The sequence below is a fragment of the Pyrus communis genome, chromosome 17 (assembly GCF_041283825.1).
Source record: "Pyrus communis isolate YQ-2024b chromosome 17, ASM4128382v1, whole genome shotgun sequence".
NCBI classification, from domain to species: Eukaryota; Viridiplantae; Streptophyta; class Magnoliopsida; order Rosales; family Rosaceae; genus Pyrus; species Pyrus communis.
In genome coordinates this window covers 23,627,979-23,645,675 of record NC_142581.1, presented here as the reverse complement: position 1 = coordinate 23,645,675, position 17,697 = coordinate 23,627,979, and the positions used below count along the sequence as shown (strand labels likewise).

Below are 17,697 nucleotides of genomic sequence, written 5' to 3'. Positions count from 1 at the left end.
CGAGTTAGAACCACACCCGGACTCGGACTCCTTATCCTAATCTAACTAGGACTCAGCTAGTCCTAATTCAATTGGGACTTTGAACCCACCTCCATAATGAACCAGATTCATTCCCTGACTCTCAGTGCCTTCAGCTTTAACACCTCTGGTGGTATAAGGATTCAACCTTCGCCTTTATCCGAATCAATCCTTCTCGCAAAAAAACTCGACCGAAAACCGACTAGACAACTCCTGGTGCCTAGCCGGCCCATGATACCCCCAGAAAACTGTTGGACCAAGAGTCTTGGCCCATTTTGTTACTCTTAGCCTCAAGTTGTCATTTTGGACCCTAACAGATACATGGCACAATGAGAGTTAGAAATTTGAGCCTAGATTTTTAATAAATAATGACATGTGGTGCACTGAGAGACGTTGAAAATCTAAGCCAATAATGTGACATGGATGATGAGATTTACTTAGACTATTTAAACAATTTTGATTTGTGTATAGTAACTGTCTGGGCAACTCATAAACTGGTGGAGTTTAGGTCTATAAAAAGGACCAAGCCACGATGAGGTGGCCCGAGCCTAACCCCATTTTTTAGGTTGTGGGTTGGCCTGACCCAGTCAGTTAAATATTGCAATAAATCAATTGTGATTATTGTTCATGCCCAACCCATTTTTCATTAGATGCAAGTTGAAAAAACATTCAAACGATAGAATGGAATTCACGAACAATCTCAAGGACATCTATAGTTGCTGAAAACATTTTAATCATGTTTACTGGAGTTACCAAGCGTCATCCCCACCGTGTATCACAAGATCGTTGAACTTTAGTTTCTTGGTTAACTTCTTTTTCCACATAAATGGTCTCTCTTCTTGATTGATTCAGCATCTGCATCTCTAAGCATGCACCAATTGGTCAATGTTGCAACGACATGAGAAACTAATGCAAAATTTGTTAATATATTTATTCTGTCGATAACTTTATAACCATACAATTGCAAAGGCAACGAATAAACTGGCTATTTTTGAACTCGTCAATTCTTTGTTATGCAGGTCACTTAATTTAGCAAGACAATACTTACAACGACTAGTTGCTGGTAATTAGTTGAACACATTCATACGACAGTCAATATGTTTTTGAACAGTAAGTCGCCATGATGATAGGTAAAATAAAATTAACCCAAGAGACTTGTGTAAAATCAAGTTTAAACAGAAGAAACTAATTCGTATTAAGTATGCTAGAAGGAGTAGTTAATTGGTTTGTGAGAGCATGTATGTTTTGCTTCCAAGGCAATGCCAACAGATGCCAGCACGAATTAAGTATACTAGTTAGAAACTGATCTCTAAGTTTAATAAAAAGCTTAATTGCTTAATTTCTGAGTATCTGAGTTTCTGAAACCAAGCTCAGCAGCTGGTTCAATTGTTTATTGGAGAGCTTTGAATTAATTAATTTTTTTGATGGAAATTAATTAAGAGAGAACTATTAGTTACTGTAATGTCGAGGATTGTTAGAGGGCACGGAGGAAAGAGAAAAGAGTCGGTGGCGGTGGCCATAGACAAGGACAAAGGAAGTGAACATGCCATCAAATGGGCAGTTGATCATCTTCTCACCAGAGGCCAGCCTCTCACATTGCTCCATGTTAACCAAACAGGCTCCGACCCCAAACAAACCCAAGGGCTCTTTCTTTCTTTCCGTTCCTTGTGCTCCAAAAAGAATGTAAGTGCTTTCCTGCCATATCTATGCCGCTTCATTAATTTCTATTTCCATCTTCTACGTGGTAATCATGCACCCGATATGTTTACTCACATGGAATGAGAATAGGTTAGTAGGCGAGAAAGAATTCGGAATTAGTATCTATCTCATTCAAGATTGAGAGGAGAGATACCACTAAGTCAGGATGACATTTTCGAAATGTCTATAACAACTTCCTTGTCATGTTTGAGACAGATAAAATGCAATGAAGTCGTAATCAAGGACACTGACATTCCAAACGCAATCATCGATTATGTTACGGCCAACACTGTTGAGATTTTGGTACTTGGCGCACCATCCAAAAGCGGCCTTTTCAGGTGATCATTAACTATTTCCTCATCATTTTCTCATACATCTGTTCGATATTTTTCTTCTGTATCTAATATATACACCTTAATCAGTTCTAATATTGGAGCCCTAATTGCATCAACTTTTTTTTCTTGTTTCTCTTCTTCCGTTTTTTGTTCCACAAAAGATTTAAGCTCACAGACGTTCCAAGCACAGTGTCAAAAGGGGCACCGGATTTTTGCTCTGTTTATGTGATTGGCAAAGGAAAGGTCTCGTACATGCGATGTGCTACTTCTGCACCCCAAAAATCTGCCCAACTTTATCAAGTACAACGCCAACCAAGCCCTAATTCTGAAGCCAGATCTTCAGGTTTGTTTTCCACCTCATGGTATCATAATATCGTGCTTTTCATTAGTTACTAATTAACTGAGTTTATTTGATGGATTCAGCATTGAATAGGATGCAGAACTATTCTGCTCGTAACCAGCCAGATGGTGACATCCAAATCAAGTAAGCCCTAATTTCTTGGTCCTATCCCACTTGAGTGAATAGGTATATCTATATTCTGGAAATGCGTGTGTATATATATGTATAAGTTGAGAGTTTATCCCTCATTGGCAACTAATTGGTTTTGGATTTGCATGCTTTAATTCTATTAAATACAATGCGTGGATGAGTTCTGTTAGGGTACTGTAGATATACAAACTCATGCTTTGCCCTTTCCAGCCGGAGTTCTAAAAGACTATATGTTTGTGTGAACTATGGAAAAGGGAATACATGTGTAATAAATGAGAGGGGCTAACCAAACAAAAATGATTTACAGGTCACCGTTCGCAAGAGGAAGACCCTCCATGGACAAATCATATGAGCTTTCACCAGAAACTGATATATCATTTGTAAGCAGTGGAAGGCCAAGCATTGATCGCATGTCACCTCGCTGTGACTTTGGTGTAGAATCAGGAATGAACTCTCGACTTTCAATCGGCTCAGACGGGGACAACAGAAGCTCCACATCGTCTTACTCAAGACACAAGTTTTTAGATATGGGCTCTTTACAATATGAAATGTCTTCATGCTCAACTGACAGTGGAAAATCATGGTCATCGTCAAAAAACATGGTACTTAAGATAATTTCCCGGGATATTTTGTAGACATTAGAATTTTCATGCCCACCTACTATAAACCTTTCATCAAAAGCTCATACGGTTCTCATTTGCATCGACAATAACAGGACGATGTGGAAGCTGAGATGAGGAGGCTCAAGCTAGAGCTTAAGCAAACAATGGAAATGTACAGTACAGCGTGCAAGGAAGCTCTGACAGCGAAAGACAAGGTATATATGATGTGGTACCTTATTCAAGCGTAGAATTAATTTTTGCATATGTTCTAACAACAAAATCATCACAGGAAAAAGAAATTAACAGGTGGAAATTGGAAGATGAACAAAGGCTAGAAGTGGCGCGACATGCTGAGGAAGCTGCTTTGGCACTTGTGGAGAGGGAAAAAGCAAAATGTAAGGCAGCCATTGAGGCAGCTAAAGCAGCTCAAAGGATTGCTGAATTGGAAGCACAAAAAAGAAAGGTTGCAGAAATGAAAGCCCATAAAGAATCCGAAGAGAAGAACAAGGCACTTCAAGCAAGGTCATATGATCCTAGGTACAGGAAATACACAATTGAGGAGATTGAATCGGCAACAAATGATTTCTCACAAGCTCGAAAAATCGGTGAAGGAGGCTATGGACCAGTGTACAGAGGTGAACTAGACCACACACGAGTGGCAATAAAAGTTCTACGTCCAGATGCAGCTCAAGGACAGTCGCAGTTCAAGCAGGAGGTGTGTGACGTGGAACATGATCAAGGCTTAACTATTATATATCTTCAAATATACAACAGTATCTTCATATGCTTAGATCATAAACAACACAACCAAGGGAAACTACTAATATTAAATTGTTGAGAGTGAACCCACATCGGAGAAAGAAGGGATCTTGCATGTGCTTATAAGTAGTTTAGCTACTTCCCATATTGCCAATTTGTTTTATGGTGGAAACTCAACTTTCCTTATGGTACTAGAGCAGGTTGTCCCATATGTGAAGCCCAGCTCCATGTTACCCGATTTGTGTTGTTCACATGAGGGGCATTGTAGACAACATGTTCTGATATCATGAAAAAAGTTGGAGTTCCACCATACTAGTAACAATATAGGGAGTAGCTTAATTTCTTATAAGCACATACAAAGTCTTTCATTCCCAATGTGGGATTCACTCTCAATAGCAATTACCATGTTGAATCTGATCATGAATGGATTAAAGATTACATTCAAACTTGTTTCCATAATGAGACCACATTGTTTGAAAATTAAAACGATCGGGTAGTGTTCTTGTGACAGAAGTAAAGGAAAACATAGATAATGTTAGAAAAATCTTAATAAACTAAATGAGAAAGAATATAATATGAACTTCGCTCGTATGAGTAGTTTCTCATGCAGTGACCCTCTTAGATCGCATTAGTTGAATTATAGATTATAGAATTATTGACGCTCATTAATCTCAATGGGGATTCAATCTTTTGATCATGTATTAGTGTGGATATTTATCTGACAGCCCTTAGTTTTGCAGGTTGAAGTATTAAGCAGTATACGACATCCAAACATGGTTCTCCTCCTTGGAGCTTGTCCAGAGTACGGTTGCTTGGTCTACGAGTACATGTCTAATGGGAGCTTGGAAGATCGTCTCTTCTGCAGAGGTAACACCCCAGTTATTCCTTGGCAGATAAGGTTCCGAATCGCTGCAGAAATCGGGACAGGGCTTTTGTTCTTTCATCAGGCCAAGCCAGAACCCCTTGTACATCGTGACCTAAAACCTGGAAACATCTTGCTAGACCATAACTATGTGAGCAAGATCAGTGATGTAGGTTTAGCTAGGCTTGTCCCTCCATCTGTAGCCAACTCTGTCACTCAGTATCACATGACATCAACAGCCGGAACATTTTGCTACATCGACCCAGAATATCAGCAAACTGGCATGCTTGGGACAAAATCTGATATCTACTCACTTGGCGTCATGCTTCTACAACTAATAACAGCCAAGCCACCAATGGGGTTGACTCATCATGTTGAGCGGGCTATTGAGACGGGAACTTTTGCTGAGATGCTTGACCCTGCTGTTCCTGATTGGCCAGTTGAGGAAGCCTTGAAGTTTGCCAAGCTTTGTTTACAATGTGCTGAAATGAGGCGAAAGGACAGACCAGATCTTGGCAAGGTTGTGTTGCCTGAACTTAACAGATTGAAAGCACTCGCAGACGAGAGCTTCAATTGTGTCATGTTTGGTGCTGGTGGAGTATTCTCACCGAGGCAACGCTCGAATCCCTCAATGCAAGTGAGTAACATAACATAAACATGAACTGCATACTTTTTTCTGTTTTCTTCAAGTTTATTTGTTTAATTCATTTTTTTCTTGTATTTAGGATGTGATAAGTCAACAATCCGGATGTGAAAGCTCAAGGAGCCGTTCAAGCACATCATCATTTCCTGGAAAGATGGAGTTCTCAAGTTGACAAAACATTCCTCATCCAAAGTGAAACAAATTCACATTATCTTAACCCTTATCATCTTGACTATCCCAGCTGCATAATTGGAGTTGTTCTTCAGTGCGTTATAAAGTTTTTATTGGAAGTTGTTTCACAAAAAGAGGAAAAGATTGTATGAAAGAGAAATCAACTGTGTATATTTGGAACTCATTGATAATTTGATGATACAGAAATTTTAATTTCATAAAGGCTTCATTTAGAGATTTCAAGTTTCTATATCTAACCTCTAGAACTCGTTTGGTGCCTACGAAATGGTATATATTCGATAACTCATTATATTCAAAGTATGTTGAAGGAAGAAATGAAGAAATTTGTCCGAGTTGTTGGTAGAATACAGATAACTCACCATATTCATGTTGAAGGAAGAAATGAAGAAATTTGTCCACGTTGTTGGTAGAATACAGATAACGCACCATATTCAAACTATGAAGACGATGACGCCGTACGTCAGGAGAGGCCACAGGGTAAGCAGCTCTGCTACAAGCACGCGGAGCAAATAGAAACATCATCGCCCTTAGATGCTTTGCTATTGCTACTCTCTCTCCTTCTGATAATAAATTAAAATTTGAATGTATCTTGTTGTCAGTGGCGGATCCACAGAGGGACCTGAGAGGTCCCAGGACCCTTCGACGACCCTAAATCGCTACTAGAAATTTTCTGAGGACCCCTCGTGCAGTGCAGGTTGCAGATACGACATCTTCTTGTCGGAGAAGATGACCGGAGAAGAAAGAAAATAATTGGCCCAAAACAACAGAGTTTTGGCCAATTGTTTTAAATTATTTTTTAAATCCCACCCAAAGTGTTTGCCCATTATTTTAAATCCCTCCCCTAACCCACATCATTCCCCACTGTCCCACCCTTCCCCCGTTTCCCGCTGTTCTGCTTCCCCCAATGCCCAATAACATATTCACCCAAATTTCTTTTCTGCTTCCCCCAATGCCCAGCTTTAACATATTCATCCAATTTCCAATCTCCAACTCCTCAGATTTCAAAACCCTAAAATTCTAAATCCCACACCCAATCCCATATTATAATTTTATTACTCTAATATCATACCTCCCCAAATCTCTAGGTCACCGCTATTTGGTTCACAATTCAAGTAAGTTTTTTGGTATTCTAATCTAATCTCAATTAAATTATATTAGATATTGATGAAGATTTTTAGTCTATTATTGATATGATTGTTGATATGTTTTATGTTTATACTCATTTGATCATTAGAATTTAGATGGAAATTTTGTTTATTGGGTAATTGGTATATGTTTGTATTTTTTGTTAAATGTGTAGTTTAGAAATAAGAAATAAGGAATTTTTGTTTATTGGTTGATTGGTATATGTTTTGTGTTTTTGGTTAAATGTGTAGTTTAGAAATAAGAAATATGGAAATATTTTTCAAGCCAAAGCCAATAGCACCATCTACTTGTTCGGGTAGTTCGAGCTCAAGACAAATTGAGTGTGACATTGATTTTAATAATCTTGAGAGAGACCCGGGAAAAAGAATTCGAATGAAGGACTATCCTTCTAATATTCAAGATGAGGTCCGCAGAGCATTTTCCGGTTGCAACTGCTTCAGTGGAGAGGGCATTTTCCGCTATGAATATCATTAAGGGTCCACTTCGCAACAAAATGGGAGATCAATGGTTGAGTGACAGCTTAGTTGTTTACATTGAGAAAGATGTTTTTTCATGTATTGGTAATGAAGCTATCATGGAACATTTTCAGACCATGAAACCTCGTCGTGAACGCTTGAATTAGGATTTTATAGCTTGTAATATTGTTATGCAAATGATTTTTGAATAAAATGTATTATATTTAATTTTTCAATGTTATTTTTGTCTATAAATTTTTTAACCTTTATTATTGGGACTCCCCGAGTTTAAAATCCTGGATCCGCCACTGCTTGTTGTGCTTGACAACATCAAAGTTATTAATTCAAATCAAAACCACATAAGTTAAATTAATGTGAGTTATTCTGCTTCAAACAATACAAAGAAATTGATAAAAGCCCAGCATGATGAGGTAGATGGCGACCATTGACTAGGTTGGTCGACAGATGGTGAAGGAAGAGGGAGGAGAGAATTATTGTCTACAAAACTCATGAAAAAGGGGCTTCAGACAACAAATTTTAAACTTATTTACGATCAGTCATTGTCTCCGACTTCAACTTATTTATGACATTGCCTTCAAACTGCAAACTTATTTACTGCCGCTGCCCCTTGTCAGTATTATTAATAAAAGAGTTTTTTTTTTTTCATTAAAAAAATTGTCAAATTTGAATGATTTTATGTATTCAATTGTTAAATTTATATCATCAAATCAGTTTATTTGCAAATACGCGATATGTGAATCCAATGGCGGGTGTATGATTCGAATTTTGGGAATTTCAGTGTTAAAGTTCTAAGTTTTTTAATTAGAAATAGAGCACAAAGGGCGTAAAATAAAAACTCAATTTATTCACTGAGAGTTTGAGACATTTGGTCAAAGATTTGGTAGGATTGTTGTCGTCAATCAAACCATGTTTCGCACATGTCACTAGATATCGACATATTCCCAAACAATCTGATGAGTGACATCAACATAATTCGTCTAGTGTTATACCTAGCAGGCATTACATCAACACATAATAGATAAAAAAAAATATTCAAAAGGTCGTTGGTGAAGAAAATTGAGATTCCACCATTAAACCAATTGGCAATATGGGGAGTAATTCAACCTCTTATAAGCCCATGCAAGGTTCTTCTCCTATCAATGTGGGACTCATTCTCAACATGCCCACTCAAGTGTGACGAATTTTCAAACTAAACACATGGACAACACAATGGGGTGACATGAAGTGCGTATGGTCATTTGACTTCACACGTGAGACAACCTGCTCTGATACCATGAAGAAAGTTGAGGTTCTACTATAAAACCAATTGGCAATATGGGAAGTAGCCCAACCTCTTATAAACCCATGTAAAATCATTTCTCCCATCAATGTAGGACTCATTTTCAACCGTTGGAAGACCTTCTGAGTATATTTTTCAGACTCCGAAAAATTTACGGGACCAACAACAAAGAAGAAAGGGATGTGCTATCCACACACCTCATTTTACTTCTCACACACCCCTTGATAATTTATGTCCGTTGATCTTTTTCAATTCATCCGATCCAATGGCCGAAAATTAAAAAAATATGTGAGAAGTAAAATAGGATGTGTGGATATTACACCCGAAAAGAAAAAGAGTTTTAATGAATCCTTGGAGGTCAACATCTTCTTTCCATAAAGTGATACACGACTTGGAGTATTCGATGGGTTAATTAAACCTAAGTGAAGACAAAACAGCAGCAGCAAATACTGATCATTTTGGAGTCTAACAAGCAGATTTCTTCATCAAATATAGGGTTGGCCTACAGTGGGTTGCCTATCCGGAAATGACAAACTTTTGTTGTTGAAATATTACAACTCATGTCACTGACCGCGCAGAAGATCTGTTCTATAAAAATTATCTTGGGTAAAAGGATGTTCATTTTAGTTGCAGAGATAGAAGTGTGAAGATGAAGAAGATTGAGGAAAATTATCCACGATATATTTATTAAGGGTACAAGTGTAATACGGTTAGAAATATAGTTATTAACTAAATAATGCCCGCGCGTTGCTGCGGGATTACAAATTGTAAGAATAATTATGTTTGAACGACTACCAAAGTTTAATCTAATATAGTCAGCTGATTTTTTATTTTCAGCTATATGAACACATGTTGGAAAAAAAAAATAATTAGTTGGTTTCATGAGAAAATGCAGCTGATTTTTTAATCTAATAATTACTTGGTGAATTACTAAATCATGAGAAAATGAAGGGTTTGCAATTAGATGCAACCAAACCCATTAGGCCAAAATGCTAAAACAATACTAAAAATACAAACCAGAGTTTTTAAATTTGATAAAAAAACGATTAACATCAGAAACAACAAACAACACATTCGAGTATATTTTGTAAATATGATGTTCTCCTTAAGTCTTAACTAAGACATCATTTTCAACTGCAAACAAACTCAATCAATGAATACCAAAGGATAGAAAAAACCTTGCAATCCTTTTCTGCAACTTTGGAGGTGATGTGTGTCAGCTACAAAGACTGGAAATGCATCAAACAAAATAAATAGCAAACTTAGTTATAAGCCTTGAGCTTTATCCAAGCTAAACAATAGTCAAAATTTAATTAGGCACTCCAAAAAATGAGAGAAAAATTAATGAGAGTAACATAATTTACACCAATAAACTACCATTGAATTTTAAGTTTGGAATGACTTTTCTCCATATTCTCCAGATCATTAAAACAATCTTATTTACATCATGTGAAAATCTATTTACAACCCTAAAAAGTGTTTTAACTACAGCATAACAAAAGCGTTTTGCAAGAATCTTAGTAGGAATTAACTAATTGAACTAATAAATGTATCTCTAAGTTTCCAAAAGTGTTTAAATTGAAACTAACATATCGATGACTTAGGTTTCAAAGTGCACTATAAAATTGATTAATTTAAACAGAACAAACTCAGCAAAGCAAACATTTTTATATCCTCCAGAAATTTATCTGTTCTGTTACCTACCAAAGCTAATTTGTTCCAAAAGATTGAAAGCAAATGGTTTTCAACTTTGAAATCCCACAGCATAAGTAGATTAAAGAAAGAGTTTCTCCAAAATCACAATAACAAAATTTGAACAGAAAATCTATTTATAAATCCAAATTACACTTTTAAAAACTTCGGCAGTTGCTGTTGTTTGTTTCATTTTGGTTTTGGTTTTGGTTTCGGTTTCGATCCACATCGAATATTTCATTCATTTAATTGGAGGTTCGCACATACTTAGGTCAATTAATTTCATCTTATGAAGTCACTTTTGGGATTATGTGTGAAGGTATTTTGATTAAATTTTAATTGCACTCTTGCAGTGGTTGCAAAGAGAAACAAAAGAGCTCTCTATGAAACTCTTGACAAACTGATCATATTTCTAAGACCCTGTCAAGAATCACTTAGTTGAGAACTCCATTGCTCAAATAAGAACATAAATTACGTACTTATCGGTTTCAAACAATTATAGTCATATAAATTCTTTTTCTTGGTCAATGTAGTTTTTGTTTTTTTTTTAACTTCAAAAAACTTGAAAAGGAAGGGCAATCATATTGCCTGTAAAGCAACCATCTGAATGTTCATATGATTTTCTATCTTTATGCAATAGGATTTCCACGTATTATCATGAGAGTCTTGGGTGAACCACCATTCTAGACCCACCAAAGCATCAATTTATTATATTAACGTTTCATAACCATCAATTATCATGATATTATCAAATTGACTTAACCTCTATTTGGATAAATATTATCATGATTCAGCAACATCCCTAAACTTTCAAAAACCCAAATAGAAACAAAAGCATTGGTGTAAATTAACTATCTAACTGAAGAAATCAAAACAAAAGTATATACCTCAAAATGTCAAGCAGCCAAATTCTTCCTCCAACGACCCAAAATTCTGAAAATTCCATGAAAAAGGTAAACCCATTAGCAATTCATAGATTTTATAATAGCTAAAAAATGGGACAATGGTAAAGACGTGGTGAGAACCATCCCTCTTTTTGCTTATGTATTTGAAAATATATTTTATAAGCAGTTTATAGAGTCATTTTGATCATGTTGCATGTAAATGCCTTTCCACAGAGTTTAAAAAATATGGCAGTTTATGGTATCAGTTGAACAACACGGTTGAAAGATTTAAAACGGATACATTCAATTTTTATGTCAAACTATAACATATAGCTAAAGATGTTGGGTCTATATACCCATATCAATCATGTGCTAATTAAAAGTTTATCGATGTAAATAGATGATTTCAATCATGTGATAATATAGTTTGCTTCAACCTAAATGCATGTGCATGCAGATGTTTGTTAATGCATCTCTAAGTAGATGGTTAATCAATTCAAAAGACTATTCTGTCAATTTGCTACTGAACTTTATGATCACTGTCACTTAAATTATTTTAATTAGCCAATTTACTCACTCTCCGTTAAATTTCTATACACTCCATCCATGTCAGTGTTAAAATTTTGCAGCAGCTCCAATTACTTGTGCAAAATGCCCAAAAATTTTCTGCAAACAAAAGATTCAAGTGTTAGACAATCGGTATGAGATAACCACGATGAAGTGTAAAGAAGAAAGTCAATTGGCAGATCCGTAAAATAGCATGGTCAAAATCAGCAAGATTGTTAAAGTTATTGGCTGAATTGAGTGTAATTGTACATGTAAAGTGAATGATTTCATGTGCAACTGTTTTTCAGCGAGGTTTAAGTAATCAGGCTTTAGAAAAATATTATTCCAAAAATTTCAACAAACATAATTAATTTGGTGATTAGCAATAGCCTGCATTGATAGAAACAGAACTTGAATTCCAATGTCATGATGATTCAGTTCCCATATGCAATTGTGATTCTTATATCATCTATGCGATCAAAATAAGATGAAGATTAATCCAGCCGGTTTCTTCACTCCTATAATGGAAGATCAAAATACCCACATCAGCACTACATAAGTCCTCTAATTTGTATGGAAAACTTGTATTTAACCAACCTACTCTTTTCAAATGGAATTTGGCGTATAAAAAAAATGAGAAAATCAAAAACTTTGCAGCAGAAATATAAAAAAAATAAATTAAAAAAAAACCTTACCATGTATTAAGACTTTAATTCCAATTGCCAATTCAAGATCCCTAGCTTTTGATCCATCATGGTCATACTCATAAAACCTTGAACATGAAACCAAAATCATTACTTTGACAAATAAATATAACCAACAACAAAAACAACTAAATTTTCAAATGCCAAAACTTACCAGCTGAGTTACTGAACACCACGATATCAGGTCTACCTCATCTCTCTTCCTCTTATGCTCCAACGCAGTTGAAATCCTGACCATTTCCACCCATCAAAACATAGAAATAATTAGATTTCATTTTTGCGTTTACGGAATCAATCAGATATCAATCAAACTAAAAAGGTTACAACAAAGCAAAGATTCTTTGGTTCTCACACATTGTCCCTGTCGAATCTTCCCACGAAAAGCCGGCTTTTGTGGCGATGGTGCTCTTTTCTTCCACACTATTGGAATACCATCTCATACTTGGCTTGCAAATTATTCTTCTCCATCTCCTTCGCATGTATCTTTTCCTCCAGTTTAGTATAGAACCGGCCAAAGTAATTGTAAACACGAAAAATTCCTGAAACAAGAAACAAGAATACGTGCACAAAATATATTTTTGTGTTTAATGATTTTGGGGTTACAATCTCTTTGTAATTTGATCCTCTGATTCTATCTTCGTAGGGTGTGGGTTTGTGGATGAGTTATTGATCCAAAAGGCCGTCGGGGCTTGATCTAAGGATGAACAGTTGATGAATGGATCTTCAAGGGGCGTTGGGCTTGATCTTGAAGAATGGGTGTATGAGTTTGTTGAGGTTGTTGATCCAAAGGGCCGTTGCGCCTTGATCTTAGGATGAACGATGAACACTTTCTTCAAGGGCCGTCGGGGCTTGATCTTGAATAATGGTTGTGTGGATTTCTTCAAGGGCTTTTGGGCTTGATCTTGAATGAACGGATGATGAACGATGAACACTTTCTTCAAGGGCCGTCGGGGCTTGATCTTGAATAATGGTTGTGTGGATTTCTTCAAGGGCTTTTGGGCTTGATCTTGAAGGTTGATGGATGAACGGATCTTCAAGGCTTTTGGGCTTAATCTTGAAGAACGATTGGATGTGTGGATTTGTTGAGGTTATTGATCCAAAGGGCCGTTGGGGCTTGATCTTAGGATGAACGGATGATGAATGATGAACACTTTCTTCAAGGGCCGTCGGGGCTTGATCTTGAATAATGGTTGTGTGGATTTCTTCAAGGGCCGTTGGGGCTTGACCTTGAAGGAGGATTTGACGAAGAACGAAGAGTGCTTTCTTGATCCTTCGGGATTTGCTTGAGAGCTTTAGAGTTTCAAGGCTTCAAGGTTTTGGTGTGATGTGAATTCCTTTCTTTTTTTCTTCTCTTCCTTCTTTCTTTTTTTCTTTTCTCCTCCCCAAAAAATGAATGCCTTGGCTTCCTATTTATAGAATTCCAAAACTTGATTTTTGGATTTAAATAATCAGATGAAATAAATCATTTCTGTCAGGTATTGACACGTGTCCTATTTGATGACTTTTCCAATTTATTTCAATTTTTCGTTGAGTCACACGCTACATGTAAAATTTATGTGACACGTGAGTGCTGAAATTTTAATTATTGGTCAACATTCATTTCACCGAAATTTTGATGTCTACAAATGCCCCCACTTCAAGGCGCGTCGTAGACATGTGTTTGTCACGTGTAGGAGATGCGTTTTGAAGTTCCTTAATGTAGATGTCAACCCAAGGGCCGTCGGGGCTTGATCTTGAATTGGGCTGGAAATTTCTTCAAGGGTCATCGAGGCTTGATCTTGAGTTCGACTGGAAGATTTTCTGGTTTCCTCCAATCGTTGATTTTCCACAAGCTTAATCTTGAACTGGGCTGGAAGATTCTTTTGGTCTCCTCCACTCGTTGATTTTCCTTTGTGCTACTCTTGAACTGAGCAGCAGGATTCTTTTGGTCTCCCCCCGAAGGTCTACGAGCGGTTTCAGGATATGGCAGGCAAGTACGAGGTGGAGGTGCTGACCTGTTTCTTTGTTCAATCTTTCCAATTTGTATTGAATACGAATCGGAAAGATTGAAGTTTCCTTGTCTCTTCTCTGGCAGTGTATCAACCGTTGAAGATGACTACTCGAGAGCAATACTAGGTAAGCAATCAGGAATAGATTCCAGGTAGTCGGTTCCAGATCGGAAGACTGACTCCAAGTGCCGCTGACTGCTCTCTTTCACTTTGCCATGCGAGTAATAACAAAGACAAAGGAAAAGACAGGGAAAAAGCATGATATGAGATACCTTTGCTTTCGCCCTTGATGATATGAGATACTTTTGCTTTTGAAGAAGCAGCGAATGAATCAGCACATATATTTGTTGCGCTTATCTCCACATGCTTCGATCTACCATTTCCTCCTGCCTCATCTGTACTCCAAGCATCTGGTATCTTCAAAGGTTGAATAGGTTTTCTCAAGGGAAGAAGAAGAATTGAGTATTTCGAGAGGCTTTGCTGGGAGTGCGCCCTCAGAGGTGAGGAAGAGTTGGGCATTTTCTTCAGGTCTGCCTTGCCATAAGAGACGAAGGTCGACACATATAGGGATTTCTTAATAGCAAGTGATGGTACCGTTCTTTTACCCTTGTCGACAAACGTCTCTTCGATATCTGAACGACGCCTCTTCGATTTCTGAACGACGCCTCTTCGATTTCTGAACGAGCGCCACTTTTGACAAAGTTGCACGCGTTTTCTGAAAAGCAGAGAAAGCGTCGCCGAACTTTGCGCTTGTCGGCTAAAGACGTGTAGTTGCGATGATGGCCTCCACGTGTTCTCGACTTTGTCAGATATCTTTTGACAAAGTTGAACGCGTTCTCTGAAAAGCCGCGAACGCGTCGCCGAACTTCACGCAGGAAAATCCGGATTTTTGAATCGGTGGTCGTGTCGCTTGGCTTTTTACAGAGGTATCGATCACTCCAACATACACACTCTGAAAATTGCCCATTCTTGAAAATCGTCTCCGGCCTTTTGAGAATTATCTCCATCCACCCCTTCTCTCTGAACACCTTTGAAAAATGACTAACTCATCGAACCTTTGCTTAGATTTGAGTCTCAGCAACGATCCGGTTGCACCCTGTCAAGGTAATGTATGGCGCCCTTCTTTTTTATCTTCTAACGGTCCTCTTACAGGTGAAGACTCCATGATGACGGATGCAACAACAGCTACGATAGTAGCTAGAAACCTCCTCACTCCTAAGGATAGTAGGCTGCTTTCAGGACGGTCCGATGAGTTGGCCGTTCAAGAGTCTCTCGCTCTCAGCGTTCAGTGTGCAGGCTCTGTGTCCAACATGGGCCAACGCCTACTTGCTCGCTCCCGTCAGGTTGAATCGTTGATGGCAGAGGTGGAAAGTCTCAAGCAAAAGATCAAGCAGCTGAAGTATGAGAATAGAAGTTTGCACGTGCTTGCAAACAACTATTCGACGGGCATGAAGAGGAAGCTTGATGAGCTGCAAGAGTCTGAAGGTCGGATTCAAAGTGACCGTCAAAGGTTTTCGTCTTTCCTCCAGAGGCACCTTTTTCCTGGGTCTTCCAGCGTTTGGCCAAGTATTGAGGCCTGGAATGCTCTAGCTTCAATGCCTCCCGCTCCGATGCCTTCTGCTCCGATGCCTTCCGCTTCTAGAGTTTTGCCAAGTAATGGGGTTTCACGTGAACATCCTTTGTGAAAGCTCCATCTTTTTTTTTTTTTTTTTTTTTTTTTTTTTGCACACTTGTAATTTCTTGGAGATTAATGGACATGCTTTATTTTATTCAGTGTATTGTGCTAAATACAGATAAAACATATACATCATCGTCCATCATCATTCCTTTTTATTTTATTTTATTATTTATTTTTTTACTTTTCTTTTGCTTTCGGTGGCACTGATCCACCAAGATAGATCCCTTTTTTTTTATTATATATTTTTTTCTTTGCTTTCGGTGGTGCTGATCCACCAAGATAGATCCCTTTTTTTTTTTTTTTTTTTTAATATTTTTTTTATATATATATTCCCCACATGGTGCAGGGAGGAAATGCAGAGGAGCTTGGAGTAGTAGGAGGTAAGAGACGGAGAAAGTCTTTGGGTGTGAGTTGGCAAACTTTAGTTTTTGTCAATCACATTCAAAGGCAACAGCAGAGGCAAGCAGATGTGAGTTGACAAACTTTGTTTTTGTTAATCACATTCAACAGGTAGCGACCATGGCGGAAGTGCAGAAGCAGCCAGAGCTTGAAGTAGTGCAAAGCGTCGAACTTCACGATCGGCTAGTCGTTTGACAGCGGTCACTAAAGTTCTTCGCCGATTTTGACCACGGTGGCCAGGATGACGAGCTCGAGGTTTGTTGGCAGCGTGAGGAGACAGAGGAAAAAAAACTCCACCATCACCATTACGATTCAAACCAATGCCGCCACCATAATCAATGCCATCAAAGCCATGAGCGTCCTCCTGTTCCCATCCGCAATCAATGTGCAGGCGCTGAATCCGATCACGAATGGGCTCCAAAGCCCGCAATGATGCGGCGGCATCCAAGTTCTTGCAACCAGAGATCCCAACATCCACTAAAGTCTTCTTCAACAAACAAGCCATCGTCCTCACCCCTTAACCGTAATTCTCTTACATCCAATGACTTCAAACTTGGCCAATCTACAGCACCCTCTCGCAATCTCAATCAGCCCCATGTCCGTCAAATCGGCCGAGTTCTTAATCGACAGCGACTCTAGCCCTGCACACAACGCAATGTCGTCGAGCTCGGACCCAATAGCTGAGCAAATCGCATGGAACTGGCCCAGCTTGAGCAGTCTCAGCCTGGGGCACTTGGACCCGAGCACTTCCAGCGCCAACCCACTGTCTCTCACGTTGTTACACACACCCAGCTCCAACTCTTCCAGAAGCGGAAGCCCCGAGAAGAAGTCGACTAACGCCGCCGTGATGGATTTGATCTCGTTGGCCTTGAAACCTTCGGTAAACGACGTCGTCAAGAGATTGAGCTTGGTGAGAGATCGAGCCACGCCGGGATGGATTTCGATGGTGTGGGTCCTCACGCCGTCGCCGATATTATCGGCTTCGGCGACGAATCGGAAGCAATCGGGATTCTCCTGGACCAGAACTTCAGTGTCGGACCGAAAGGGGAGCTCCAGGATCCGGCTGAAGACATGGGGGAGACGGCGGAGCTTCTTATGGGTCAGACCCAAAAGTGCCTGCGCTTCAGAAAGTGGGTTTCTTGATCTGTATTGGACGGTGATGTTGCGCTTCCTGGGCATGGGGTGGACCTTCATGGTTGGCGGCTTCAGTGACAGCTGCTGGGTAGATTTCTGCGCGTAATCCAATCCTACGGTGGGTGAAATGTGCTGGGTTTGAGGAAGAGAGATGTTGAAAAACTTCTTTAGA

At 38.6% G+C, this 17,697-nt stretch overlaps 1 protein-coding gene and 1 pseudogene across 4 annotated transcripts; one reads left to right on the top strand and one right to left on the bottom strand.

Moving 5' to 3' along the window:
- The first annotated feature begins 3,256 nt into the window (after nucleotides 1–3,256).
- On the top strand, nucleotides 3,257–5,706 carry LOC137708927 (U-box domain-containing protein 52-like). The gene is made up of 4 exons (XM_088689563.1): nucleotides 3,257–3,358; nucleotides 3,433–3,858; nucleotides 4,643–5,401; nucleotides 5,490–5,706. The coding sequence occupies exons 1-4, from the start codon at nucleotides 3,275–3,277 to the stop codon at nucleotides 5,577–5,579; spliced, it is 1,359 nt and encodes a 452-aa protein (XP_088545689.1). The 5' UTR covers nucleotides 3,257–3,274; the 3' UTR covers nucleotides 5,580–5,706.
- Nucleotides 5,707–9,438: 3,732 nt separating this feature from the next.
- On the bottom strand, nucleotides 9,439–17,636 carry LOC148689646 (F-box protein MAX2 homolog A pseudogene; annotated as a pseudogene). 3 transcript variants are annotated; one of them, XR_015958575.1, is made up of 6 exons: nucleotides 12,679–17,636; nucleotides 12,481–12,556; nucleotides 12,318–12,394; nucleotides 11,654–11,742; nucleotides 11,080–11,125; nucleotides 9,439–9,729 (listed from the first exon to the last, which is right to left on the bottom strand). The product of XR_015958575.1 is annotated as an F-box protein MAX2 homolog A pseudogene, transcript variant X1 (transcript). The 3 variants fall into 3 exon arrangements; XR_015958576.1 differs by lacking the exon at nucleotides 11,654–11,742; XR_015958577.1 differs by lacking the exon at nucleotides 12,318–12,394.
- Between the last annotated feature and the right edge of the window lie 61 nt (nucleotides 17,637–17,697).